Genomic DNA, 12,597 nt, shown 5'->3' with positions numbered 1-12,597 from the left:
TTTTGATGGACCATTTTCTCCCAGAGCATTTTGTAAGTATACTGGTTTAGAAAAGAACTGCTGCAAAATATGTCTGGTACCAGACAAAAGCAAGGGTTGCCTGACAAGAATACAGTTGCCAGCTATGGATTCTGAGATCTTCATCTGGCTTCCTCCCATCCCTGGGACATGCTAATATCAGAACAAAGCTTAAGGAATGTATTTTTAAATATTTATCCTAAAGATGCCAGATTCCAGTTTAAGTAAATAGTATTCTTTATTTATTCATGCAAAGTAACCTAAAAAATGACTTAATGTAAGTTGACAAACGTTCCATGATCATTTCGAGCAATTTCTGCTTGTTCCAAGAATTGGAAACAGCTTTCCCTATTCTCTATGGCCTTTAAAATACTCTGGCAATTAAACTGAACAAAATTGTTCATCTATATTTCAGCTGCTTCATTAGTTTACAGATTATAGTGGGGAAATATCTCTATTGTTCAAAAAATAAACCTACAATTCATTCTTCAATTAGAAGCAAATGCATGAACAGTTATAAAACACTAATAATCTTCAGACTCCAGAAGTTCCCTTGTACTATGTAATATACTCCTAAGTAGAATGCATATGCAGTCACCAAGAGTTCAATTGAGTAGACAGAACAAAGCATTTTATTTGATTTAAGTAAGATATTAACATTTAAGGAAAGCCAGGCAGGGGTGGCGCATGCCTTTAATCCCAGCACCTGGGAGGCAGAGGCAGGTGGATTTCTGAGTTCGAGGTCAGCCTGGTCTACAGAGTGAGTTCCAGACATCCAGGGCTATACAGAGAAACCCTGTCTTGGAAAAGTAATAATAATAATAATAATAATAATAATAATAATTTAAGGAATATTTGTAATCTGGTTATGGTTTAGCTTTGGCTCCCCAACAGACTCAAAAGGCATGTGTTAAAATCTTGGTTCCCCCCACTTGCTCAACTATGTTCTTAGAAGCTTTATTCAAAATAACCAGAAAATGAAAACATCTTAGTTGTCCCTCAGTTGGAGAATGGATAAAGAAAATGTGGTACACCTACACAATGGAATACCATTCCGCTGTTAAAAATAAAAAGATCATGAATTTTTTTAGGCTAATTGGTGGAACTTGAGAATATCATCCTGAGTGAGGTATCCTAGACTCAAATGGACATGTATGATATATACTCACTTATGAATGGATATTATCCATAAAATACAGGTTACCCACATTCTGCTCCACAGACCCAAAGAAGCTAAACAAGAAAGAAGGCACAAGTGAGGAAGCTTGACTCTCACTTAGAAGGCATAATGAAATATCATAGGAGGCAGATGGAGGAAGGAGACTGGGTAGGAGAGAGGATGGGAAGAGGAATGGGGGTGGTTTCAAGATCAGGTGTGGGGAAGGACAGGAAAGAAGGCCAGATGGCCATAAGAATGAATGGAAATCTGCAACTGGCAAGGGGTAGGGGACATCTCAAAAATAAATAAGTATAAAACAACAAAATTTTGGTCCCCAGCATAATGTTCACAAGTGGACTGTTGGGAAGTAACTTGTCCATGGAACTGCCTGGTCAATGAATCCATCCACTGATGGGAGATGAAGAAACACTCACAAAGTGAAGTCTAGTTGAATAAAATTAGTCACTGGGGGCATGTTCTTGGGACCTATGTCTTTTCCCAAACCGTTTCCTTTATTTGTCTTCTTGCTGGCCATGGAGGAGGTAAATATTTGCTCTCCCCACATTAGACCATAATGCTCTGCCCTAGCACAGACATAGAAAAGATGGAGCCAGCAGCCATGGATAGAAACTTCTCACACTGTGAACTAAAACAAATCCTTTCTTGTTTAAACTGTGTCTTGTCAGCATTTGTCATGGTGATAAAAAGGTCAACACCAAGAGTATGTACAACTTCCTGCTCTTTCCATCATCATAGACAAGCGTCCTCTCCCAGGAGGATACAGGCTTGATTTTTGTCAGTGTTTTTGTACTCTGGGAAACAGCAGGACAAAAATGTGTGTTCTTTAGTTCTTTGTGTGGATAGTGTCTTGGTCAACTAGGAAAAAAAAGTTTTGGAGTAAAGACAAACAATTTGATACAAGCCCTCAGAAAATAATACTTTGTGTTTTTTCGACAATCTGTCATGGATTTATCAGTTTCACTGTTGTTCACAGGAGGTCTTCATTTACTATACAGGTTTTAGAGTAAGCCATCAACTTCTGAACTGATACAGTCTAACACCATAAGAATGGATTAATTATTTGCATATAACCTAATTGTTACACTAACCAGAACACACAACTCACCCTGCTCATGCCATCAGGTCCTGGGTGAGAGGGGTGCCCCGGAGGCCCAGGAGCACCTGGTTGACCAGGAACACCTGGCTCTCCATCAATTCCCTGAGGACCACGAGGACCCTAGGAAAGAAAACCAGATGTCATTAGAACCATCTTAAAATGTGTCAGTAGAAAGCTAAATGCACACAGTTTTAAATTGCAGTAATGATAATTACAACAATCTCAACACTGGCCAAAGCTTCTACTATGGAGATGTAGTAATGGTAAGAATTTTTCTTGAAGTATGAAACCTTAGAATAATTAGAAAATCATTTCACCTTAGCAGCATTTAGAATGAGTGTTGTTTGGTGACATTTCACTGCTCACATGAATTTTAAAAACAGGTTCTAAATTCACTCATCTGTCTTGTTACAATTTGTTACAGTTAACTATAAAAGATCCTGCTTCACCTGAGTCCACCCTATCTTATGCGAAAGTGTAAAGGACCTCGGTAGAGTTTGAGGGTCCATTTCATCTTCCAAAGTGCACAAGACTTGCAGAATATCTGGTGCATGGTTGCCCTCCAATATTGTGGATAACATTTGCACATTTCACTCTTCTATACTTTAAGTCTGGCACATTTTATTTTCCTTCTCACCCAAGTGGTCAACCAGACCAATGAGAATTCAGAGGCACGGCACTGTGATCCAGCAGAATCTAGTTCTCAGAGGATGAGCAATAAGCCTTGCTGACTGGCCCCACCCTTCTCCTAACCCACATTCTGAGGACAGCTTGGGAGATAGCCATGTACATCTCTCAGATTCATCATTCCCATCAGGCATGTGTGTGTGTGTGTGTGTGTGTGTGTGTGTTAATCTTAAAAGTCTTAAGCTCTGATAGGAAAGAGAACACAGGACTCATCAGCTGGTTTCACTTTTATCATTAAACGTGGAGGTTAAGTAAAGCAGTATGATGGTGTTTAAAAATAATGGAAGCTTCTAATTCTTAGACAAAAGGGAAGCTCTCTTGGCCCACAGTCAGGACCAATAGTACAGGTAAGAAGGCTGGGACAAGCTGAAGAAGATGGTTAATCATACTTTGCTATAGTCAAGCATCCATGTCTTTCAGTCGTGGGCCAAAGAACATTTATGTCTTTGTATTAAGGTAGAAAAGTTAGCCCAGAAAATTCAAAACACAATTTCTTGAAAAACATTCTTATATTTTAAAAACCAACCTCCTTCTTGCCCCTAAACCACTGGCAATTCACTAAGCTCTTTCTGTATGCTTGAGCAAGCTGATTCCAGCTACTGACTCGAGCTCCAGGATCCCACAGTGTGAGGACTGCTTTTACTTCTACACTAGAACAACGGAGTAGTACTTGAACTTTTTCATAGTTCTCCTGCCCCCTCCCCCAATTGAACTACTAAATGATAACTATTATTACACAGAAAAAGGTAAGAAACAAAATGTTAACTCCAAAATCATTTCCAAAATAAACAGAAAAATATTTGTTGAACAAAATGAACAGAAAGAGATCTGGTTAGTTTAATTCTCTAAACTGCTAACGTATTCATCAGTTAAGATGAATCAGATACCAAGCTGGGTCTGGTTCGGTCTCTTCTATGGTCTCCTGGAGTTGCCTTTAAATATCCATTGTGTGTTAGTCTAACACAATTTGAAATTTAAATTAATAAACATTTATGAAATTCTTCTAAAACAAAATGAAAGTAAACAATTTAATGAGAATAAGAAAAACATGCAGACATTTAACTGATAAAAATTAAAATGAGCTATAATTGGGACTACATTAAAATATACTTTATATTTCCAATTAAACTTAATTATATAAATTTTGTGTTAAGCTAAGCAAATGTTCTGTGTATCATCCCTTTTCTTCCATCCCCCAGAATACTCTCAGCCAGCACTCTGCATAAAAATACTTGTGGATAACCACTAGGTGGCAAACTTTAAACATTCACATGAAGAAAAGTTACATACTTCACAAGAACTTTTTTTTTTATTCGATATAATTTTTTATTTACATTTCAAATGATTTCCCTCTTTCTAGCCCCCCACTTCCCGAAAGTCCCATAAGCCCCTTTCTCTTCCCCTGTCCTCCCACCCACCCCTTCCCACTTCCCGGTTCTGGTTTTGCCGAATACTGCTTCACTGAGTCTTTCCAGAACAAGGGGCCACTCCTCCTTTCTTCTTGTACCTCCTGCCAAGGGTTAGGCAGTTTGATTGCACAAAGACATGCACATATAACCATGACCATGGATACATTATGGAATGTCACAACTGCAATTACTGGTGCTTGTTTCACTGCACAGATGATTCCGTAGGTGTCACTTGCAATTTGTACTTAACATACCATTGACTGTTCATTTCCAGATAAGTGACTAGTTTGTCAACATGAAGTAACCTGGATAATAATGCACTCTAAACCAAAGACCTTTGAGTATTAAACAACTTGAATAATACACTCTAAACCAGGGACTTTTGATGAGATAATTGCGGTGGTCACTGGCTTCATGAGTTTCTATATAATTAGTACTTCTCAATCCAGTACAATGTTGCCTAGATTTGGCAGCATCAAGTAATTTTTATTTGCAACAATTGGAAAAGAAATGAGGGTTGCTACTGCCATCTGGTAGATAGAGCTAACAACAGTCCCACAACATAGAAGGAGTTATCTGGTTAAAAACTTTTATAGTGTTAAGGTTGAGAAACCATACTGCATGATGTAAATCATCTGTATTGTTTGATAATACTAGAAACTGGAATGATTTTTACAGCACTCCTTATTGTGACAGTAAACACCTCGATCCAGCAAATATCTCCAAGGAGTATTGTGTCATGAATCAAAATATCGATCAGTATTCTGTGATAAGCTTGTAGCTTGAAATTAGTGATGATATTTATACCTGGGCAATCAGCAAAAGCTACAAATCAGAAGAAATTAGTTAAGGAATGTTAATTTTTAACCTGCCATGGCATACCTCACCACTGCTAGAACTATCGGAGGAATGTATTCATACAAGAAAGGGGTAGGAAGGATTGTGGGAGGCAGAAGGATATCAAGGACACCAGTAGAACAGAATCTACAGAATCAACTAAACAGGGCTCACAGGGGCTCAAAGAATCTAAAGGTTTTATTTATTTGTCTTATATTTATGATGAGTACACTGTAGCTGTCTTCAGACACACCAGAAGAGGGAATCAAATCCCATTACAGATAGTTGTGAGTCAGCATGTGGTTGCTGGGAACTGAACTCAGAACCTCTGGAAGAGCAATCAGTGCTCTTAACTGCTGAGCCATCTCTCTTGCCCAGGCTCAAAGAATCTAAAAGCAGCAACCACAAGGCCTTAATGGGACGTTTGCATACATGCTGTGGCTGTTTAACTGGGGGTTTTCTGTTGTTTTTGAACTCCTACCAGTAAGAGTGAACGCATCTGACTCTTGCCTGATTGTAGGACATTTTTTTATCCTACCAGGTTACGTTATTCAGTCAGGTTATGAGGGGTTATGCCTAGTCTTTTTTTGTCATGCTGTGTCCAGATGATATCACTGGAAGGCCTGCTATTTTCTGAATGAAACAGAGGAGGGAATTTGTGGACAGGGGAGAGTTGGAAGGAGGAGGAGGAAGAGGAAGAAGAAGAGGAAGAGGAAGAAGAAGAAGAAGACGAAGAAGTCACTTGCAGTAGCAGTTGCCCTATGCTCTTTTAAATAGCTGTTCTCCACTATTTTTATGCCCAAACACAGAATTATATATAATCAACATTCTTTAGTATGGGACTAAGATAGGAAACAACTACCTTGCTATGAAATAAAAAAGGGGTGGAGAGGGGTTAGGGATTAAATTCATTGTTTTATAACCAGAAATTCTCAATCTGCAATCATTATTTCCATAGTAACTTCCATATATACATTGGGCAGTGTCATCAAATACATATAATGTACAAGTACATTGGTAAAATATGTTTTCTGTGTAATCAACCAGATTCCACCCTATAGAATTCACCTTCTGCCTGTCATTTTCATTCTCTAGTGACACCTGAAGAGATAAAAGCTTTTAAATTACTGTGAAGTAGCTCAGTGGGACAGCAATAGAGAGTGTGCAGTAGAATGAGAGAATATAATTTCTTCCTCCACAAATAGTCCCAACTTGCTTCGGGCACTGTCATTCACCTATAGGCCTGTAAATTCCATCCTTAATGACAGATCCATTGCAAAAGTGTTCTATCCTTGGTGAAATGTGTAGATGCCTTTTAAGGACACTAGAAGCAAGTGTTCATAACAGTGTTACCTAAAACATATTCTACTCATGTAAGACATGCATTGCCCCCTTGCTTCTGAATTTCTTCCACTTATGTATTGACAAAAACATATTTGAACAGCTAAATTTCCATTGAGAATTAAATTTTAGTAGGTACATTTAGAGATTAAAAATTGAATGATGCAAAATGTTTCTAATCTAAATATGGGATAATAATAGCCACAAAAAATTAATCCAATCATTAAAAATATGAAATACATTCGATTTTAGAGTGAAGCATAAGAAAAATATAATTATAAGAAGACAATAATATAGCTTGTATGCAAGTAGATAAGGAGTCTTTACAGTGACTGGATGATGTCATGCTTTAGTTCTCTACAGCAACTATAGCAAGGAAAGAAAATAATTCTTCCTAGGAAATAAAATTTCTGTGTAACCACAGGAAAGTAAATTTTGCTCATTAACAATGTCTTTTTCCTCTATCCATTTGTGTATTTCCACAGCTAACTAAAAGATAGAGAGTTCAGGTATTTTACCTTGACTACAGACTCTTCTCATTATTTATCAATGAATAAAATTACAAAGTTTTTGTAAGGCAAAGGACATTGTCAAAAGGACAAAATAGCAACCAACAAATTGGGAAAAGATCTGTACATCCGACAGAGAGCTTATATCCAAGATATACAAAGAACTCAAGAAGGTAGACTCCAGAGAGCCAAATAACCCTATTAAAAATGGGGTACAAAGCTAAACAAAGACTTTTCACCTAAGGAATATTGAGTGGCGGAAAAGCACCTAAAGAAATGTTCAGCATCCTTAGTCATCAGGATGCAAATCAAAACAACCCTGAGATTCAACCTCACACCAGTCAGAATGACTAAGATCAAAAACTCAGAAGAAAACAGGTACTGGTGAGGATGTGGAGAAAGAGGAACACTCCTCCACTGCTGGTGGGGTTGCAAGCTGGTACAACCACACTGGAAATCAGTCTGGTGGTTCCTCAGAAAATGGGCATGATACTACCAGAGGACCTCACTCTACAACTCATGGGCATATACCCAGAGGATTCCCCAGTATGTAATAAGGATACGTATTCATAGCAGTCCTATTTATAATAGCCAGAAGTAGGAAAGAATCCAGATGTCTCTCAGTGGAGTAATGGATACAGAAAATATGGTATATTTACACTATGGAATACTACTCAGCTATTAAAAACAATGAATTCATGAATGATAATTTCTGATTTCACCACAATACATTAACCATGTTTCTTTAGTCAAAATGATTTTAATTTGACCTTATAAAGAATAAGTGATTGATTGCATTTATGCTATCTCTCTAGTAAACAGTGAGCAATAATTTTCATGCAATAATTTCCTCTGAATTTGGACAGCTGTAAGATCATTTCATGATTTTAATTTTGTGTGGAAATTATTGTAATAGTGCCTCAAGGTAGAAGGTTCAAATCAGCTCATTTGATTTATTTTGGGAGTTGGGGGAGTATAGCTGCCAACTTACAGGTCTTCCTTTAGGGCCTCGATCACCTCTTGGTCCTTGTGATCCTGGGGGTCCCTAGAGCATAAATTAGGATTATGCACATAAACATTTATGAATGATTTTAAAGGGTTCAATTGATATAAGAACATTGACACAGAAACATCACATTTCAATTTAGGGCAGTGGAAGACTAGACAACAAAGTCTGTGCATGTGAATGCTTTATACACAAAAGGGCAGAGACCTTTAAGAGTGAAGTTTGAAGATCTTTTGAAGATCTATAAAGAATTAGATGACACACGAAGAAAGATGCTGTGTAGCTAAACATATTAGCATAACTAGTAATTGTGAATTTTTTAAGCACCATTTTCATGGACTTCTCATAATGTAAATTCTTGGCCTTTAAGATCTAAACACAGAAAAAGAGTTCAGGTGTGGAGACTCATATAAAAGTGTGGACACTAAATTATCAATTATCTGATAAAAATATGTGCATTCAAACAGGTGCACAGTGCTCCAGGTCAGTCATCATTGGTCTCTTGCTGCTGTCAATTTTCTGTCACTTCATGTATTCACTAGATGACTGAATGTATTATTTTTGTTGTATATACATATACATATACACATACACATACACATACACATATACATCATATACATATACATACACATACACATACACATACATATACATAAATATAATCTACTTATAATGTCTCAAATTATAATTGTCACAGTTTCTGTTCTACTTACAAGTATTTTATTACAAAATTATTATTTGTTTCAACAAACAGCATTGTTCCTGTTCTTTTATTTGATTTTCTATTAAGTTGTTTTGCAGACCAGCCCTGAAACTCCTTGGCTCTAAGAATCCTCTTGCCTCAGCCTCCTGAAAAGTCTTGATGCCATGTCCTGCTCAACAACACTGTGTAAATGCAGAAACTTACAATGGCCTAAAATGAGTCTGTTAGAGTCCTGTTAGTGTTTTACTTCAAAAGATCTGATGGGTTTTTGAGATTTAAATCTTGTGTATATGTATTAGTCATTAGTTACCTAAAAAATGCTGTTGATAACATAAGTTCAAGATAATTAATCTTCAGGCAAAGCCAAAAATTTCTCATGCTAGCATATAATTTCTCAAATTCTATTGCAATATATTACTTAAGTAAATGAATCTCTTTTAACCAGTCAGCACACAAATATGCTCTCATTAAAAGAACAACATCAATATAAAATTAACCATGTAAACATAAGGAAAAATAAAGTTTATCAGGATGAAATTGGCCCTTGTATGTCATGTATTGCTTCAAAATACAAAGTCTAAATCTGAAGATAGTCTGAAGTGAAATATTTTGGAAGGTCAAGCACTCTTCTGTGCCCTGCAGTTTTCACGTGTATGCCTTGTCAACAATGATGCTCAGTATGCACAACAAATACTGGAGAAAAATACTTACTGCAGGTCCTGGACGACCGCGTATGCCCGTTACCTAAACACCAAACAAGGACATTTGTTAAGGCAAAGTGTTACACAAAGACTTGGAAAATTCAGTAGTATGATGAACCAAAACAAAAACACACTGAATCTTTTTAAGAATATAGATATTCTTAACCAGTTGTATTCCCTCTGCCTTATGAGCTAAAATGTCACCTAGTTTGAGCTTTAACATAGGAATGTAATATTTGCAATGGAGACTGATACATCCATACTGAAGACGAGGGCACTACACCCAAAGTTTCACCTTCAAGACAACTGTGTGGCTTTGAACTGATTATATATTCTCCATGTACTAAGCTTCTCCAAGTGACAATTTACATGAAGACTCAAATGCAAATGGTGTGTATGAAATAATCTCATAGAATTATATGGCTTAATAAATGTCAAATATTTGGAATCCAAGATATATCAAACATGAAAAGGGGAAACTATAAGAAGTGTTTACTTTTCAAGAAAATTGAGTAAAAAAATGGAATTTAAAGGTAAAGTAAAAATGTGTATAATACCAAATAATTAACTGTGTACTCTTTTCCCTTAACAGATTGATAAAAACTGACATAAAATCTGTGGGTTGATATGATAGCAATTCCATGGTGAACCTTCTGCTTACCTAGAAGAATAAATACACCCTAAGGAGGTTTTATTAACGTGGAATTTCAATCAGGATCAAAGTATAACACGTTTCTAAAATTATAGAACATTAAACCAAGAACACTAATATTAACTGACAGTATATATACATGTGATACATTAAATAGTATAAAATCATGATTTTGTATTATCAATCATTTGACTATATAATTTAATGTGGTAGAATATTGTATCAAATAATATTGTATTTTATCTTATTCATGTTATATCAAAATTTTTCATTATAGAATAACTTTCTTTTTGAGAGAAAGTGATAATATACAACTCCTATAGTCATGTTTGTGATATACATATGTATATATATATATGTATATATACATATATATATATAATGTAACATAGAAATACACATATACTTACAACAGGCACTAATCCTGGTTCTCCTTTTTGTCCCTAGGAAGATTTTTTTAAAGAAAAAAATGTCAATTAGAAAATATAAAGTATTTAGAGAAATAACATGTCACATTAGGCTATGGAAAACACTGGGAATTTCTAAGAAATGTTAACCTTGAGAACAAAAAGTTAATGTTCAATAATCAAGGCATTCAGTGAGACATTATTTGTGGATAAAATTTCTACTCATCTAAAGGACATAAAACAAATCTAGCACATGAAATGAGCAAAGTTTTGTTTTACTTCATTTTCCATTACATCAATAGCGAAGAATTGACTAAAATTTTTAAATGGTCAGGGGAAAAGATATAAAGACAGAACATAACTGAAACATCTCCCTAAAGATTCAAATCACAAGAGAAACTCAGAGGTGAATAAGTGCATTTCACACACATCCTAAGTGACAGTGTTTTCAGGAATATCAAACACAACTCTTGTCACCTGTTTCATAACAAATGTCAAGAGTACCTGAAGGTAAATATACTTGTCTTATCTGAGCAAATGGTGCAGATGTTCTCGTTGTGTACATCCCCAGTCTCTGAGGGGGAGAACGTGAACTGCATAGGTAGACACTGCTAGGCCGTTGTACATGCCTCAGTGCAGGCACAGCAAGCAAAGCAGACATATGTGGTTTGCTGTTCGAATAGTAGAACTACAGATTCTTGAAGTGTATATACTGGTTTTGTGATTGTGTGGTCTGAGGTGTATTTCCTCATATACTATTTGGTGTTATCTGCCTCAGTATTTGTCTTCCTTTGATCTCCTTAATGGCATCATTGTGTCAACCTATTTTCCTTCCTTGATCATCTTCTTGAACCTATCATTATTAATGCATTAATATCAATTAACACATTAGAAAATGTTGTATTCCATTAAGCAACTGGGAAAATGAAGTATGCATTCAACACATATATTCTAAGAGCAAGGACTGGGGAATAAATGCATATATTATTATATATGCATAATTATTATTTCACCTAATTATAAACTCAAATCTGTGGGCAATAGGGAATTTTGGAAGCAAACGAAATACTCAGAAGACCTTATCTCACTCAACAATCTGGATATAGCCAGAGTTAACATTCTGACATGTCCCATTTTTATGCACTTTCATTTATCTAATCAAATCCACACTGCTATATTCCTAAACTTTCACATTATTAAAAAAGAACTACAGTGAATATGCTTGAATATCAATGGGTGAGTGGCATCTATGATTGACATTTAAGCTGTTTCCATACATTTCAGAGCACAATGCTATGCAGATAGTCTCAGAAAGAATTTTGCCTATGAAAAAGGAATCATGCTAATAATCAAAACTCACCTTTCTTCCTCTACCTATAAAAATAAAAAAAAAGTCATTAATATTGAGAAACATCTATGAAAAAACATCCTGCATAATGCTTTCAACCGTATATTTCCTATGGATGTAGCTTTCAACACAAACATGTTACCTCACCAGCATGGCAGAGCTCAAAAACTATCCAGATTCAAGTCCAATAAAAATAATTCATATATTGTAATAGTCACACATAATCATAATTTTCTTCATAACATTCATAGAGTTATAGTATTGGCAAAACTATAGCACTAGGCATTTTATCATGAATTATTTCATTGAATGCTCCCTGTTATTTGTAATATTTTTTTATGTATTGAGTAATTTAGTTCAAATGCAAAATGTATTGTGCCCAATGCTGCAAGGACATCTTCTTCATATCCTGTTCTCTGTTCCCTGTTCCTGATTCCTGCCACTATTATTGGTTTCACGCATATTATTATGTTCTTTTTCATAAATAAGCAAATAATAACAGGCACCTTATAATGTTTCCATATTCTTTTTTTCTTGTCTGCATACAGTTATAGATATTTTAATCAAACAAATTGTTGCATGAAAGTAGTTTTCCTATTTTCAAACCAGAAACCCATTTCATGAATCCCAGCACAGTCCATTTTAGCACCATTACGTTCCCTACAAGGAGTTATTTGGTTTGTTTCTGGTTTTTTTTCTT

General features: G+C 35.7%; 1 protein-coding gene across 1 annotated transcript in view; it reads right to left on the bottom strand.

The window, feature by feature from the left end:
- Window positions 1–12,597, bottom strand: part of Col5a2 (collagen type V alpha 2 chain) — a 137,458-nt gene that overhangs the window by 52,589 nt on the left and 72,272 nt on the right. Inside the window, exons 3-7 of the mRNA XM_052192725.1 lie at window positions 11,910–11,923; window positions 10,553–10,585; window positions 9,501–9,533; window positions 8,069–8,122; window positions 2,304–2,414 (exon numbers count right to left, since the gene is read on the bottom strand). Of these exons, the coding sequence (XP_052048685.1) occupies window positions 2,304–2,414; window positions 8,069–8,122; window positions 9,501–9,533; window positions 10,553–10,585; window positions 11,910–11,923 (245 nt within the window). The remainder of the gene's footprint in view (window positions 1–2,303; window positions 2,415–8,068; window positions 8,123–9,500; window positions 9,534–10,552; window positions 10,586–11,909; window positions 11,924–12,597) is intronic.

This window comes from Apodemus sylvaticus, chromosome 9 (assembly GCF_947179515.1).
Source record: "Apodemus sylvaticus chromosome 9, mApoSyl1.1, whole genome shotgun sequence".
Classification (NCBI taxonomy): domain Eukaryota; kingdom Metazoa; phylum Chordata; class Mammalia; order Rodentia; family Muridae; genus Apodemus; species Apodemus sylvaticus.
This window is presented reverse-complemented; position numbering and strand designations above follow the sequence as displayed.